Genomic DNA, 16,493 nt, shown 5'->3' with positions numbered 1-16,493 from the left:
ACTTCTTAATCTCCTGCAAGAGAATCAGGCTCTACAAATCTTATTTTTTCTACAATTACAGAGTCACAGAGACTAGAAGGGACCTCTTGCCATCACGTAGGGCACAGGCAAATCTATTACTGTGCTATTTGGGGATTATTAGCGCTGTTATCCGAGATGACTTTTTCCAGTTCCACACTGAAAGTTCAACAGCGAAAGCTGAAATTTCCTTAATTTGAATGAATAAACCGTAGCTGTTCCTCAGTGAAATTCCTCCTTCAGTTGAAACAGCGTCGCTGTTTTGGTAAAACATCATCAGATTTTCCTGGAAGACACATTTCTCTGAGATCAGTCACGTTTTCCTATTGTGTGATTAACATATTCTTCTGCCTGTAAGACTGTTTTGATTTCTGGTCTCTTAAGCACTTGTCGCTGCTGGATTGGAATCTCACTGCACAGTCCTGAAGAACAATTCAGTTGCACAACCTCTGAATGTAATGAGAAGAAGAATTGGGCAAACTGCTCCAAAATGGTCTTGCAAATTAATCTGCCTCGCTATGAAACTTTCTGTCATTCTAACTCTCAGCTGTGCTGAGCAGAGCTCACAAATCATGCTGAAAGGCAAACTGAATGCTTTACAATTATGGTTTAAGGGCTTTCTTAATGAAGATTCATTAATTCAGACTCACTGCTTCTCAAATGCTCTGCCTTTGGCCTCTCACCTTTGGTAGGTTGTGCTTGTCCTTTAAAAACAAGTCATACCTAGCAGGCTTTTCTATGTATTGGGGTTTGCTTCATTTTAGTTTCCCGAAACAGCAGCAGCTTTTGACCTCTAAGGCCATCAAATTCAATTATATTCAATTCTCAGAAGAGAAGGAAATAGATCATTGCAGCGCATATCAGCCTGAAATCCAACTGTGATTCTGTAACTTCCCAGACACTGGGTGTAACTGTGACTTAATCACACTTTGGATTTTTTGGTTGGCGATTCTTACACAGTGTTTCCAGTGTTATTTCCAGATTCCTATTGCACCTTTGGTTGAGAAGTTATAGGATATGAAGGGTTGAAAAGAGCAGGGAAATGTGCTGACCTGAATGGGGCAGAAGGGAATAATGTAAAAGTGGGCAAGAACATAAACTAGATTGGGATATTGGCACTGAAAGGGTGATCAGAAAGGCTGGATTGCAAGGGCTGAAAAGAAAGGAATGGGATAGAAAGAATGTTTGTATTCTGTTGTTTGATTTTATTCTGGAAACAGCAAAGTCTGGTACAGATTTTAGTGTATGCTTTAAAACATGTCACTCTCAAGGCAGAAAAAAACTTAATGAAAGTTATATGTACAAAAAAGTGCTTCCTGGGGATGCAGACAGAGCAAGTAACTCTAGGAATGCTTCAGATAAAGCTGCCAAATATGGGTTCAAACATGCACTAATATTCAGGGACCTTAGCAAATCTCTTCCAGTTACCCCATTATCAACAAAGGAAGCCTGGAAACTCTTAGCTTTTATTAGACCCTTCATTTGTTGAACAGCGTATTTCACTTCTTTTAGCCAAGTTCTTGCTATTATGGCCCAAAAACCCCAAATTAACCCCACACAGCTCATTCCAGGTAGTACCTTGTGAGAGGAACAAATGAGATGCAACAGAAAAGAAATGTGGCTGAGATCAGCGAGGGAGGACTGGAACCAGAGCTTGAGCATTAATGAGCTATAGATGCAGGGGAAAAAAGAACAAATCAGAAGAATTTAGTAATCTTCTTACTGAGTGATGCCTGGAGGTATTCTTGCTCCACTGCTCTAAATCACAAACCTGCCCCTCAATGACGAGGCCAGCATGTGTTAGGTTGTAAATGCCTGGATTTAGATTACATTTAGATTACATTTCCATCTTGATCTTAAATTTAGATTAGAACTCTACGAGTTTCTATAACAGAACATGGCTTTTAAATTATGTTATAAAATAAATTATGTATTATTTAAAATAAATCTGAAATTAACAGATGCAAGTACCTGCAACACACACCTACAACGATGCATCAACTCTAGATTTGGTTATATGGCAAGGATCATAAATAAAAACAGGGCAGCTTCTGGTTTGATACAAGGGAAGCATTTTCACCACAAGAACATGGGAACAAGTTTCCAAGACAGGTTGCGGAATTTCTGTCTTCTGAAGTTTTCAGGTCCTACCCAAAGGCCTGAGAAACTTGATCTCAGGCCTTGAAACTTGTAACCTGTGTTGACCCTGAAGAAGGTTTGGCTCTTCCATTGTGAGAACTGAGGAAAAATCAATGACATAGGAACCAAGTTGGGAGCAAACAAAAGGAGGTGATTCTCCATACACATGAGCATTAGGCACACTTTGCCACAGGCTATTTGGCGGTCTAGTGGCTAAAGCCTGATGGAGTTACCAGCTAAGTTTAATGAGTTTATGCATGAGAGTCACCATGGCACCAAGGTAAATTCATCTTCCAAAGGAGGAGGTTCTTCTGAGCAGATTGAGCAAGTAACGACACTACTGAAACGTGTTTGTTTTTCTCCTGTAGTTGCAAGAGAACCAAACTTACTGTGGGTGATTTGTGACATGATGACTTGCTTCTAATCTCAGCATTAGATTAGCAGATTAATTAATTAATTAGCAGAGCAGCATCAAAAGCGATAATGTTTCAAAGAAAAGCAGCACAGAAGTTTTGGGCTTACAAGTTTTTAATGAAATTCTGACGCAGGACAAAGGGCTGGAAGCATCCTTCATTGGGAGGATAAACCAAAGTTCTGAATTGTTGGAAGAGGGAAACGCTGAGGAAGAGCATCATGATGGTGTAACATGAAGGTTGTCGTTCTGTCAGACAGAAGCAGTTCTGCAGCTGCAGGACTTTGACACACTTTCACATAATCCATTCCCAGATAGCATTTGAGCCCACGCTTCCTCACGTGCAGCACAAATCAAACTACTTTCCAGTGTTGCATCCTGTGTTGCATCTCATAGTACTGCCCATTCTGAGCCATCTGGCCTAGAACGCTATCATCCTCTCCAGGAGCAACCTAAGGAGCAGAGGGCCTCATCCCATCCCATCCCATCCCATCCCATCCCATCCCATCCCATCCCATCCCATCCCATCTCACTCCATCCCATCCGTGGCGGTGCCCGGTGTGCCGTCTGCATGGCCGACAAGGGCTACCGCCGTCCTGGAGAGCTGATATCCCCTCCCAGCGGCTTTAAGCGCCTCCGGCCTTTTCCCTCGTGCTCCTCCTCGGTCTGGAGGCATCATAGAATCACACAGAATCACAGAATGACCCGGGTTGGAAGGGACCTCAAGGATCACGTAGTTCCAACCCCCCTGCCTGGCAGGGCCACCAAACATACACCTTTACTAGATCAGGTTGCCCAGGGCCCCGTCCAACCTGGCCTTGAACACCTCCAAGGACGGGGCATCCACAACCTCCCTGGGCAGCCTGTTCCAGGGCCTAACCACTCTCCTAGTGAAGAACTTCCCCCTAACATCCAACCTGAATCTCCCGGGTCGCGGCATGAAGCGCACACCTGCCCTTCCCTTCCCGTCCCGCCGCCCTGTGGCGAGCGCTGGGAGGCAGCGCGGGGCGGGACGCGCCGCAGCCCCGGCCGCCCGCGGGGATGCCGCCTCTCCCGCCAGGGCTCTAGAGCCCAGGATCGCCGCCGGCGGACAAAGGACCTCTGCCGCCTCCGGCTCCCGGCCCCGCCGCCCGCCTCCTGGGGGTCGGAGGCGTCGCCCCCCGCCCGCTCCTTGGTGGCGCTGCGGAGCAGAGCCGGGCACTGGGCGCCGAGCTCCGGCCGCCCGCCCGCACACCACACACCCCCTCCCCGGCCGGCCGGCCGCGCGCACGGCGAACATGGCGGCGGCGGTGGGGCGGGACGCGCTACCTGAGCACTGGTCGTACGGAGTGTGCAGGGACGGCCGCGTCTTCTTCATCGAGTAAGGGCGGGCGGCGGGACGAGGGGCCGGGTGGGGGTGGTCGCGAGTCCGCCCGCTTCCCGCCGCTTCTCTTCCCGCCGCTAACACTAACAGGTGCGCGTTTCCGCCTCTCCCCCGCAGCGACGTGACCCGCAGCACCAGCTGGCTGCACCCGCGCACCGGGGAGCCCGTCAACTCGGGACACATGATCCGCTCCGGTGGGTGCTCGCGTTCCGCGCCCTCCCCCGCCACGAGGGTCTCGGGCCGCGCTCTCACCGCCCTCCCTCCCTCTCCTGTGCTCTGTGTGTCCCCGCAGACCTGCCCCGCGGCTGGGAGGAAGGATTCTCGGAGGAGGGCGCCAGCTACTTCATCGAGTGAGTTCCACGGCCCGGGGCTGCGGCCGCCTCAGAGCGGGGGGTGCGGGATGGGGAAAGTTGGGCGCGGGGCTGCGGCCGGCAACAGGTTTCCCCGGGCGGCTGCTTCGTTGGTTGGTTGGTTGGTTGGCTTGTTTTCCTCTCTTTTTTTTCCCCTTATCTTCCTGGTACTGAAAAGCGCGGCTCGCGGCAGGTGGAGCGCTGCCCGGCTCCGCGCCGGTTGTGTGGGCGCTGTGTGTGTGGGCTGCCCGGCCTCAGGGCGCTGCTGCTGCGGGGCCCCAAAACGTGTGAGCGCCGATGGGGCTCGTGATGGAGAGGTTTCCCCCCCACACACCCACCCTGTGCCCGTATGGCTGACTCACAGAGCCCCGGTGGTGCTGGGTTTGGTCCCGGCTGCTTTGTGTGTAAGGCTTTTTGTGCCTTGTTTGTCAGGCTGCTGCAAAACTTTCGATTTCTGAACTAGGTTTGTGCGCGATGTGTTGTCCTGAGTGGTGTGTTAATGATGTTCTTCAGCTTGTGATGGAGTTCCTTTGGAAAATGAAGCGTGTATTGCTGAAGGGAGCGTGTATTTTACACGGCAGTCAGATAAATTTGGCCATCCTTTAGTCAAGGGAAACTTTTGTGAGAGGACAACAGCAGGTTTGGGTAAGAAAATATTTGGCTGTATCACTTCAGATTCACCTGGCGCGGTATCTGCAGCAGCAATGCTTCCCCTCGCTCAGCTCCAGCTGCACCGCTCCTCTCAGGCCCTGCAGCCAGGTGGATTTACTCTGCTTTTCTGTGCTTCCCATGACCACGTTGAGCCCCCCACATAAAGTCCAGCGTCCTCAGACAGGGATTTCCATAGCTCACTGCTCTGCTCCTCGCTCCTGTGTTGCTCCCACGTGACGAGTTCTCAGCTTACAGCACAGAAAGGCCGCTGGTCCTTTAGTGCACGATTTCACATCTCATCCTATTCCATTTAATAGCACTCCAGCTCACAGAAACCACGAGCTCTTCATTAACTGCCTCTTTTAACTGCTGGTAGTTTCCAGTTGGGTGTCATCCACAGACATTTCATGAGCACGCACTCCGTCCTTGCTCCTTAATTACTAATTCATTGGATTGAATTCATTGGCTGGGAGGAATGCTGCAAGCCTAGTGTCTCTCTTGCCATAATTTCCACTTTAAATGTGACCTGTTGTAGTTTCCTCTTTGGTTTACTTCTTTCTCTCTCTCCTAGGTCTTATGTTAGTTGTAATTAATTTTGCGTGGGGCGTGGTGTCAAATATTTAAGTGTACATCAGCCAACTCCACTTGCATAACTTAATTTTTAGAATGGCCGCAATAAAGTTGTATGGCTGAGTGTTGAATGTGAGCTGTCTTTGATTTTTAAAAGTGATTAATTTGGGGCCTGTTTACTTCCACGCCTTTGTTCCTTTTGTCAGTACCGCGGGCAGTCCTGAAGCAGTATATAGTAAAACAAAAGTTGATAAGCACTTCTCTGTGCTTTTTGCAATGTGAAGTCAGTCATCTTTGTTGCAAAAGTGCTTTATGGACTTTTTGGGCCTCAGAGACTTCTGTGCTTTCTGCATTTGAGTTTGTTTGCCTTTTTGGGAAAGATACCCAACACTGACAGTGTGTGAGTGCTGCCAATTGACTGATGCATCCCAACCTTCATTTTCCTTTTCTGCTTTAACTATCGGGACTGTAGTTTGCACGAGGAAGTCATGTAAGAAGCTGCATTCTGGTTCTTCCCACTTCTGCACATCCAGATCTGAGTGATTTTCTCTGTACTGATCAACCTGTGCAACCTGGTGCAGGGAACCTGCTTTGGCGGGGGTTGGACTCAATGATCTCTGGAGGTCCCTTCCAACCCCTACAATTCTGTGCTTATTTTTCAAGTTTTCTCAATAGCAGCAGATCCTATTAGTGTAGTCCTGCCTTTTATCCTAAAACCACTAAGTAAGTGATTAGAAACTGATTTTTTTCTGGATCTCCACTTGGTAGTTTAGATAAAAACTCTCTTTTGCAGCTTATTTGCAACTTAGATAGCTTGCTCCAAGGAGAAAAACAGGGTAACTTTTTGTATGGTTGTAAGTGTCTTTCCATATATACAAAACCTCAGCATCTTTATTTATCAGAAAGAGACACAGCAGCATCCGCTGGACTCAGAACAGATACTGACTTGCACTACTCTTTCACCTCTCTCCTGTTTTGTTTTCTCTGCTGATGCTTATGAAATACATTGTGTATGTTGGGCAACTGCTCCATGTTGGAGTCACCGCAGGAAGAATGTTGCTAAACATATAGGGATTGAATGAGAGCTTGCAACACTTGCTATGGTTTGCTTCAAGTAGCTGGGCTCTTGATAGGAGCAGGTGGGCTTGGCCATAGGCTTTCTGAGGAAGGAGAAAATGCCACATGAATACTGCATGTCATCAAGGTAATATTGCATTCAAGTTTTGTAAAGATAGGAACAAACAAGGGGCAGTCAGCACTGAAATGGCTGAACTTGACCTTTTGTTGATGGATTTCCAAAATCAGCTTTTCACTGGACGGTATCAACTTTGGACACTTGTTTGCATAGCTCTTATAACTCTTAAAAGTGCCTTTCTTTTTTCTTGTGTGTAGGAAAAAAGCATGGTTTGTATTACTTGGATGTAAATCTATGCCTGATTTAGTGGGTGGCCACCCTGTGTGTGGCAGATGGGTTGGGATCGGATGATTCTGAGGTCCCTTCTAACCTAAGGCATCCTATGGAACACCAAAAACGGGCAGAACATCAAAGTGGTGAGCAGCAAACTGAAATCTGTGTTTATAAGTGGGACTCTGCTCTGCCAAACGTATTTGCTGATACTGTGATGCTGAAAACCATGCAGGAGATTGGATTTGCCTGCTGTGGGCTGTAGGTGATGCCCGGCCATTTGCACTGGGAATCTGAGGGTGGTCTCTGGCTACATGAAAGGTCTGTATAATCTGAAGTGTCATAGAGAAACTTTTGGGGGAAGAAATGTGGTTCCACAGAAGGAGTCGAGGCCGTTATTGGGATAAATGTCTGTGTGCAGCAGCACGCAGGTTGCAATTTGCTGCTGGAACAAAGAGTTGCCACTGCGGGGTCTGGGCTTCGTCGAAGTAATATTTGTATGGGAGGGAAAGCAGGTGTGAAATTAAGTAGTGGCAGAAAAATGCCGGGATTGGATTTTGTGTTGGGATAGGAAGGGAGAAGAGCCGTGCATTGGGCTGCAGTGCGGGCGGTCTGTAGCGGCCTCTGCTGGCTCACGGGTGCGCGGGGAGAGCGGGGAGGAGCTGCCGACCTGGGGCTGAGCCTGCCCGCCTGCTCGCTCCTGCCAGTTTATTAGCCAAGAAGGGGTCTATTGGAGCAGTGTGAAGAGCTGCATGAAGTAAGCTCTATCGTCTGCAGCTATTTCTTGGTCTCTTGTTGCCCTTTGGTCTCCAGCTCCATGCTTGAGCACACGGCTTGTTTAATCAGTTTTGGGTGATGAGCACAAAACAGCAATGGGAAAATTGGGTGTGCTGGGTAGGTACAGGAGCTGTGTTTCATTCAAGTTAGGGCAACACACACATCTCCTTGTCGATGGTTAAAAGGAGAGATCACTCATTAAAAAGTCAAATAAATGCTGATAGATTTGTACTCAGGCGGAGATTGCTAAACACTGCAGACAGCAAAAGAGGTACTTGGTAGCTCTCAGAGTAAGGAGAGAGCGAGGCCGGTGCTGCCTGGATTGCAGGGTGCACTCTAGAAGAGCAGGCTGGGAACTTTGCACAGGGAGAACACCACGTGCACTTTAGTTCTGTGGGTATATGAAGAGGAGCATTGTGCACATTCCCTGGTAGGGGGGATGAGTGTATAGGGGGAGGGGCCAGTTTTTGTTTTTAAAGCCTGGCTGCACCAAAAGGTTCTTAGCTTGGTTTGTCAGCCCCCGTTGGCATCTCTTCCAAAATACACATTTAGTTGTTGGGAAAACTGAACTTTGACTACCTGAGGAGGAAAGTGAGGGTAACATATATTTAAAGCGTAATTCCTATTAATTTCAGATGCTGTTTGAGTGTTGAGCGCTTCTGGTAATCCAGGTTCCTCTGGGAAATAAAGGAACATTCTTTTGTTCTGCTTGGGATTATATGACTGACTTGTTTGTAGCTCAGAAACAAGGGTAAAACTTGGTGCCAGGGTGGCCGATATCCCCTTTGCACCTTTCTTTCTATACATTTTCTTGTATCTTGTGTCTTTTAGAAGTGTATAGTATGTCTACCATATCAGGTGTGCAAACAGATAATCTATTCACACTGAATTTGGTCTTGTTTATTGCTGATATATATATATATATATATATATGTATGTATATATATATATATATATATATAATTTAAAATATTTGGTATGGCAAATTCTTGGTATTAATAGTACATATTTTGCTGAAGAAAGTTGCTTCTTCAATCTGCCAGAAGGGATTGAACTCTCTAGCAGTTGGACCTCATTTAAAGGGTTACTTACCTGTAGACAGGTATCTCATGTGAGAAGTTCTTGGGTTTTCTGTTAGAGAAAATGAAAAAGTACATTTTCTAGATGAGCCTGACAATACTGAACAGCCTTGTATTAAGAAGCGCTTCAGCAGAAGGAGATGTGTGTGCTGTGAAATACTTGGGTGCAGGCTTTTCTCCCTGATTCTGTGCCCTGTGTTTCCCAATCCTCCCATTTGCTACAGATGGATTATTCTAAAATGAGTTTTGATTTCTCTGCTGATCAAAGTTGGCCATCATCTCAAATATTTACACTTCATTGGTGCAGATTAAGTATGTTGTGTAAGTATTGCAATGCTTCAACCTTGCAAGGAGCAATAATGCAGTGTCACCTTTACTAATCTGATACTATCCAGTTAGGGCTGTATGTTCAGATTTGCTGCTGAATCAAATTTAATTTGAATTTGCCTCCTAGATGTGCTTCTTAAAATGTATTTATTTTTATGCCCTTGGCTTGGTTAACAATAAAGGATGGAGCTAAAACCTCATCCTGCTTGTAGCTTAATTGTCTTTTCCTGCAGCATTATTAGACTATTTAAACAAGTCTGCTCTGAGGTAGTGCAGTCCTTAGGAACAGAACTCCTGATTTGAATGCAGATTGCTAATTGAAGAAGTTAAAATCTGAGAAGAATCAGGTTAAGCTCCCAACCTTTCTTTTTTTTAAATTGTCTGCCATGTGTGCTTGGCAAGAACATCACCGACTTGTCTAGACAGGTAGAAAAGTGTGCTATCAGTCATAGGAATGTGCTTTTCTTCCTGGAGGATTAAGCCCTTACGTTCCTTGTTGCTTATCTGTATTCTGAAGGTACTATGTTTAGTTAAAAAAAAAAACAACAACCAAAAAGTTGTGAATGAAGTTTTGGGTACGCCAAAGTGAAGTACTGGAGTTAATACTAAATTTAATTTATGATGCTATGTCAAGCTTTATTATGATTTTTATTCTCTTCCTCGAGGCCAAACTAAGAACTGAGCATTGAGCTTTGTGTAAACAGATGTCAGTATTGAAACGTGCAGGTGATTTTCCAGGAGCAATGTGTGGTGAAATATGACAAAGCAGCAAAGCTGCTCGTAGTTTTCTACTTTATTTCATCTGCAGAAATGTAGAGTTAGTGGCTCTTTGCAAGCTGTGTGTTTGTTTCAGAATGCCACAGTTTGGCAGTGTCTTCAAATTAGCACAATGGCGGAACAGGAACTTTCACGTAAGTGGTATTTCTCTGCCCCTTTTTCTGAGTGGAAGAATGACTCTTTTTGATTGACTGAAGATGCTGGTGTCAACAGAATAGAGAAGAACTGGGGGCACAGTTTGTTTGTCAGCCACTGTAGATCAGAAGTCAAAAGACCAACGGTAGGTGGGTTGGTTGTTTCTTTGTTTTTTAGTAGGTATCTTTAAAAGTTAATTTTTAGGTGTTTGAAATGTGTGCTCTGCAGGTGAATCTGAGTTCAGTGCCTACTTTGGCACTGTGTATAGGCAGACAGGACTGTACTTAATGGGTGTGAGTCACTGATTGGTAAGGCAGCATTAATCTTTCCAGTGTATTTTTCTGGAGATCAGGCATCATAACACCAGGGAGTTCAGACAGCCCACGTGTGGATGTAAGCAGTGGTTCCACAGAGGATGCATTGGTTCAATTGCCTGGACTGGATTAAAATTAATTGCAGTAGCTGCGAAGTAGTGGAACCCCCTTTTGTTAGGTGACAGCTATCATCAGCTAGTCATTGCTTACTGTTGCCATCTCAGGATATCAACTCTCATAAATGTAACTGTTTTTATTTATTTATTTTAAACTGGCATTTCATGTACTCTTAAGTAGTTATTTTATGTTGTAAAAAGAGGTTCTGTTGCCAACATACCATTTCTTAAAGTGAGAATTCTTCTGCTTGTTTTCCATTTAAGACAATGGTTTTGTCAAGTGACTTGGAGCAATGTCTCTGTTTCCTTCCTTGCGCGTCTTTGGGAGATGCTGTTCTTCAAGTGCTACTTCTGTGCTTTTCTTCTGTAGCACAGGCATACTTGAATACCTGAAATATTTTCAGAGAGCGATAAGATTTATTCCTTCAGTGCCTGTGTGCCTCGGCTCAGTATTCACTTGTGAATAGTCTCAGCCCCTTCCTTTTGCTTGTGGAGTTACTCATGCAGTGAGTCACAGCTGAAGCTCATTTACAAAAAAATAAGCCCACAAACAGAAAACCCACAATGACTTTTTAACTTCTGGCATGTGAAGTCACTGTGTAAGACTATTTTAAAAAGCAGATTACAGACACCAGGTCAGGCTTCGGTGTATTCATTTTTCATTGTATTTAGCCCTTCCAGCTCAAATGCTACGTGATAAATCTTAATTTCATCAGGCGTTGCTATCAGTATAACAGATGTTCCTCAGTGTCAGTGGCTGTTTGTTTTTCCTTTTGAAGCTGTCTTGTTTGGGAATCTGGGTGTGTGCAGCTCCAGCAGAGCCTTTCTTCAGAGTTTCATTTCTGTACCCTGGAGAGTACTGACTTGTCTAAGGAAGTATTGAAACCACAGAGCGGGGGGAAGAAGACTGAATTACTGAGGGGTATGACAGTGCCTTCTGACAGTGAAGTAAAACAGCACTCGCTTTTTTGATTTCCTTTGTATTTCCATGGGTGGCATTTTCTTCATATGCAATTATTTGGCATAAAATTCAGGTTTTGCTGATGGATTTTTATTGCAGTTGAATGTCACTGGTAATATCCGCTATTTGTTATGCGGGAACTGTCATATTGATGCAGGGGAGTCCTCGCCAAGAGGTTTACAAATCACACAAAGTTTTGTCTTGTGGTGGCAGTTTTCCTTTCTGATAAATGTGAAGTGCTGCAAGAGTATTAGTGGCTTTGTTGGGAGATGCAGAGAATGTGTGATGACCAGCATGATCCTTCTGTGTTACTGTGGTTGGAAAACAACAGAGCTGTGGATGTAGAGGTTAGTTAAAGCACTGCCTGAAATCTTTTACAGATTGTGTCTTTAAGTCTGGAAGAAGGCTTTGTGAATTTTTGAATGACTGATGTACAGAAGAGAGTTCTGTTTGCGTAGGAAGATGAGAAGACTTAAATTTGTTTAGGCTGTCAGGAAACTGTTTCCAGAGTGGTTTCTGTAACCGTGATGAAGTACGTTGTGCTTTTTATATGGGAATAGGAAAACATGTTTTTTTTACAAATAATGACCTGCAAGTGAATATTTGTTTGTTTCCTGTAGAAATAAAATTTCAGACACTTTATTCTTGATGAGTTTTTAGAGATGGCCACGATAAGGAGTGCAGTCAGGAGGTCTGCTAATGAGCTGAATAAAATGATGATCCAGACGTAGGCAATGCAGCCGGTTTAAGAATGAAGTTCTACACAGATGATTCTTGTGTTTTTGTAGAATGTAAATGGTGAATTAACATTTCCTCCTTTCGTTTCACCTTTAGGAGTTCTGTAACTGATAACGAATGTGTTTCCACCTGTTGTCAGGTCTGCCTGATGGTTTGGGGGGAAACTGATTTAGAGGAACATGCTGAGAAAGCTGCTCTTGGTGAATTTCAGCATTCTGTAAAAACGTGTAAGTGAAGAGGTAAATGGAGCGTGGTTTTGTGTTGGATCAATTAAACAAAATTATTTAATATTCTCTCAAAAGTATTCTGGTTCTGCAGTCACATAGAAATCTGATTGCTGCAAAGATTAGAAATGGTACTTCTATTTTATTACTTATTTTTGTGTTTTATTTGCTCAGTTCCGCTGCCTCCTTGCCAATGAACTCCATGTTCCATTTCTTTTGGCTGCTAATGTTTGCAGTGAGAACACTAAATTACAGTATAAGGTTTGTCTTCTGGGGGGGTGCCTACAACTATGAAGGTATGTCTTCTGAGTGCTGCCTCCTCCAAAAGTGTCCATGTGAGGGATTAGAGTGGAGCAGCAGTGTTGGTGGAGCCTGTATGATTACAGCTGGTTTGAAAGTAGTGTGCTTGCTGCTCCATAGGGTCCTGGCTTTCCTTAGGTTTGGTTGCGTTCATCAGGTACAAAATAAATGGTTAGGAAACACCCAGTCCTGCCTTGTAGGGATGGATGTGTGTAAGAACAACCAGCCTTCCTGGAAGCTTTAATCTATCTGTGGGGTAGACGTAAACAATTTGTGTCTAATAACAAAATAAATTGTGTCAAGTAGAGGTGGTAGAATTTAGCATCAGTCAGAACTGCTGTCTTCATGAGCAAAACTACTTCTGTCTGTGAAATCTATGCAGCTTGACAATTGAAATAGTTTTACTTATATGGACTCATTTGTGCGATGTTTTGAATTCTTCTGAATATGGCACAAGAAATCCTTCAGTGGGCATCTTGTGCTGTATCTGTGTTTCCAAATATGGATGTTTGGTGATCTGGAGTAAAGGTCTGAAATCGATTTAAGTTGTAGCAGCAAATGTGTGGATCCCAACTGAATTTCATTTCTGAAGTGAGCTAAAGTAAACGTGTCTTATTAGTAGGTGATAGAAATAGAAATTTTAAATGTCTCGATGGATTTTTTTAATAAGTGCTTCAGGTCATTGTAAATGGTAAATCTTGACACGTTACGTTCCAATTTTGGGCTGATTTTAAGCTTCAGCTCTGTTAATTTGTTCTTCTGTTCCTACCTGGTCACGAAGTGTCAAAACAAAAAGGAACCTAAGTGTTTTCCTGTACTTTTTCTGAACTTCTGACATAGCTGAATAAGAAGAGGAAATCTTTTCACTGTGTCTGCCCGGAAACTAAAGCATTGAACAAACTTTGGAAAGTAGTTCAGAGGTATAAGAATCACTTAATCCCCATGTGTTACGGGTAAGTTAATTTGTTAACATGTGGTTTCTGATACTGTAGGATAGATTTGTGTAGGTAAAATTTGTGCAGGATTGCTTAAAAGCATGCCTTTACATTTCATTTGCTATTAAGGGGGTAAAAGACCACTACCAACTAACCACGAAACCCAGAATTTTAAATATTCTACATAAAAAAGAAGTTCACCCCCACCCACCCAATGTCATTGTATATAGGATAGCAAATGCATTTATAGCAGCTATTACTCTTTGAGGGAGATGGAAATTCTGTAAGATTGAAACAGGGTAATGATACCCACTACCCAATCAGTTTTTAAGAGCTTTTGGACGAGTCTATGTTAAAATACATTTATAATGATGTAGGTACCACCACCTCCTCAAAAACGAAGAGAAAAGCACTAAAAATTCTTCAGAAAGCTCAAGCAGGACAAAGTGTAAGAGTCTGTGTAGTGGGAGCTTTTTTCCTATCTCATACTTGGTAAATCCTCTCAGAAGTGAGCACTTGCCATCTTCATAGAGCAGCATTATCAAACGTGCTGCTCACTGAGACAGATGTCTGTAAGGGAAATATCTCTGCTTCTGCTTCAGATGTTTATCTGGATGCTAAGAAAAAAGGTTATGTCTTATTCAAAAGCTTTGAAAAAAAAGGAGCAGTTCTAAGTCTTTCTTGATATTTTTGCTGTTTCAGCTGCTGAAAGGTCAGACGGATTTGCAGTAAGCTTTTTAACTGTAGATGTCCTGCTAATTTTCCTTTGATTTTTGATGCCTGGACCTTTAACACTGACTGGGGTAAAGACTTATCTCTGACTGGATACTCAGATAGACTCGAGTAACTCTTATGGTGAAGCTTTTTATGCAAGCTATTTAATCTTGAGGATGGATGCTTTTTCCTCAACAGCTCCAACAATTAGAGGAAGGCATTTGTACCTAATCTGAAATACCACAGGAGAGGAATGTCTGTAAAAGCTTTCTAGGTCTTAGGTTGATAGTCCCTTCCCCCAACCTTTCCCAAAGGTGTTAAAGCCAGTTTCTATAGGGCACGAAAAACAGGTTTGTCTTTCGGTAATGCTTCTTTGGGAAATAAAGAAAAAGCCTGTAGGAGAAAAACAGTTTTAGGGTTGGTCTGTTGTGGAAAGCAAGTGCTGGAAAGAAGGCAGACCAACCCACTAAAGCAGGTTACTGCTTAGTTGGTACTTATAGTTTAAAAATAAAAATAAAAATTAAGATTTATTGTAAGCATAGGTGTCTCCTCAGGTTGCCTGCTAAAGAATCTTAAATGTCACAGCTCATGTATAGTCTTAGTAGCTCGAAGTAGCTGGAAACAAGCAAGGGACCCACAGCAGACAGCTGAGTACTTGCATGAATCTAGAATTGGTTCTAGCTGCAATGTGGGTGCTGCTACTGATGAGAAACTGTTCCTGTTCCATCGGCCGTACTGAGACAGACACTCCTGGCTTGAGCCATTTGTTTAAACATGCACACACTGAAGTGAAACTGTAAATGACAGACAAACCTTCTTAGCGTTCTACTGCCGGAGGATTATGAGGAGGTACTTCCTGCAGGGGTTGGGAAATGGTGCTCTCTGTCTGAATGGGTGAACCGGTGCCCCGGAGAGGAGACTTGCAGAGTGAGTCAAGAAGGGTGGGTACAGAAACTGAGCACTTCCTTCCAGCAGCAGAGGACAGCCAGGCTCAGAATGCTGCAGACATCAGGGATAGCACTGCAGCTGGTGCTTCGGACTGGGTTATGGAGGCTAGAATGTTGTTATGATGTGCCTGAGGGAGACTGGGTGTAGAGGAAGCCTCGCAAAGCTGCATTGCTACTGCTTGGTGTCTGAGGTGTGACATTACAGCTGCTCTGAGGTAATAAGGAAACTTGGTGATTTCTTTTTCTCTTCTTTCCCAATGCATACCACTCCATTTTCAAGGGTGTATGTACGTGTATGTGTGTTCCTTAGATTCCCCAGGTGGCGGGGGAAAGCTGTGTGAGAGACCTCAACTTTGGCAGGTGGGCATCTTGATCAGGCCTCTTTTTTTTATGGGCTGGCTTTACTCAGTCTGATTGTTAATGTTTCCTTTTAGGTAGTAAGATTGCACTGTAGTAAATGGGAAGGCAGGATAACTCTGAAGGGGGCTATTGATCTACTGATTGCAGGTGGAGTGAAAAAATTCATTGATCGTGGCAAGAAAAGAGCTGTTGAACTGTTACACGTAGAAAATCTCATCATAATGACTCCTGATTCTCTCTGCTTTGACAATCTTTACTGTAAATGCTGTGTGAGCAGAGTGATAGGGATACATCAGGTCCCTCCAGTTTCCCGCATGGTTGTGCTGGGCTGGGGAGCAGTCTGACCCTTTTGCTGTGGAGTTCTGAGTTCTCCAAGGAGCTTTGCAGTGTGGTAAATGGGCTTTGCCCATGGAACCTGCTTGTATATTCAATGTCAGTGATGTGTTTCTATGGTTGCTCTGCAGTTTGGTGTGGGAGGGGATCCCGAGGTGCCATGAAATCACAGGACACGGGGAAGTCCTTTGCAAGAAGACTTGTGTTTCACCTGCACGCAAACTGCTCAGTGAAACCTGTCCAAAAGATAGTGTTTAACTGTGCTGTCACTAATGAAGTGATATATCATTTTCACTAAAGTTTAAGTAATAACTGCATTTAAATAGGCATTGTTTGATAACAAGTGTTTCTAACAAATTTATCTCAACTTGAAACTTCAATTCAGGACTTGGAAAATGCCTTTTAATAACCCTAACATGGATAGTTTCTCTCTGAAAACAGAAGTGTCACATACTCACATCATCAGAATCTTTTGTTCTTTTTCTGAGGCTGGATGTTCCACTTGAGGTTTTGGCTTTGATTGAGGGCTTATCGTAGGCTGTGAAAGA

The 16,493-nt window shown here is 44.1% G+C and overlaps 1 protein-coding gene and 1 long non-coding RNA gene across 25 annotated transcripts in view; one reads left to right on the top strand and one right to left on the bottom strand.

Annotated features, from left to right (window-relative positions):
• Window positions 1–1,202: 1,202 nt before the first annotated feature.
• On the bottom strand, window positions 1,203–5,663 carry LOC146760700 (uncharacterized). The gene is made up of 2 exons (XR_014946479.1): window positions 3,878–5,663; window positions 1,203–2,818 (listed from the first exon to the last, which is right to left on the bottom strand). It is a non-coding gene; the product is annotated as an uncharacterized LOC146760700 (long non-coding RNA).
• Window positions 3,834–16,493, top strand: part of PLEKHA7 (pleckstrin homology domain containing A7) — a 130,101-nt gene continuing 117,441 nt past the window's right edge. For 23 of the 24 annotated variants that reach the window (XM_085548524.1, XM_085548529.1, XM_085548527.1 and 20 more), the window contains exons 1-3: window positions 3,834–3,929; window positions 4,050–4,126; window positions 4,225–4,282. In XM_085548524.1, the coding sequence (XP_085404650.1) occupies window positions 3,847–3,929; window positions 4,050–4,126; window positions 4,225–4,282 (218 nt within the window). In that variant the 5' untranslated portion in view covers window positions 3,834–3,846. Of the gene's footprint in view, window positions 3,930–4,049; window positions 4,127–4,224; window positions 4,283–15,234; window positions 15,468–16,493 lie in introns of those variants that run through there. The other variant, XM_085548545.1, reaches the window with a different exon arrangement.

This window comes from Coturnix japonica, chromosome 5, assembly GCF_054131305.1.
Source record: "Coturnix japonica strain WE chromosome 5, WE-NBRP24, whole genome shotgun sequence".
NCBI lineage: Eukaryota > Metazoa > Chordata > Aves > Galliformes > Phasianidae > Coturnix > Coturnix japonica.
The sequence above is the reverse complement of the archived record's forward strand: the minus strand, read 5'-3'. Positions and strand labels throughout refer to the sequence as shown.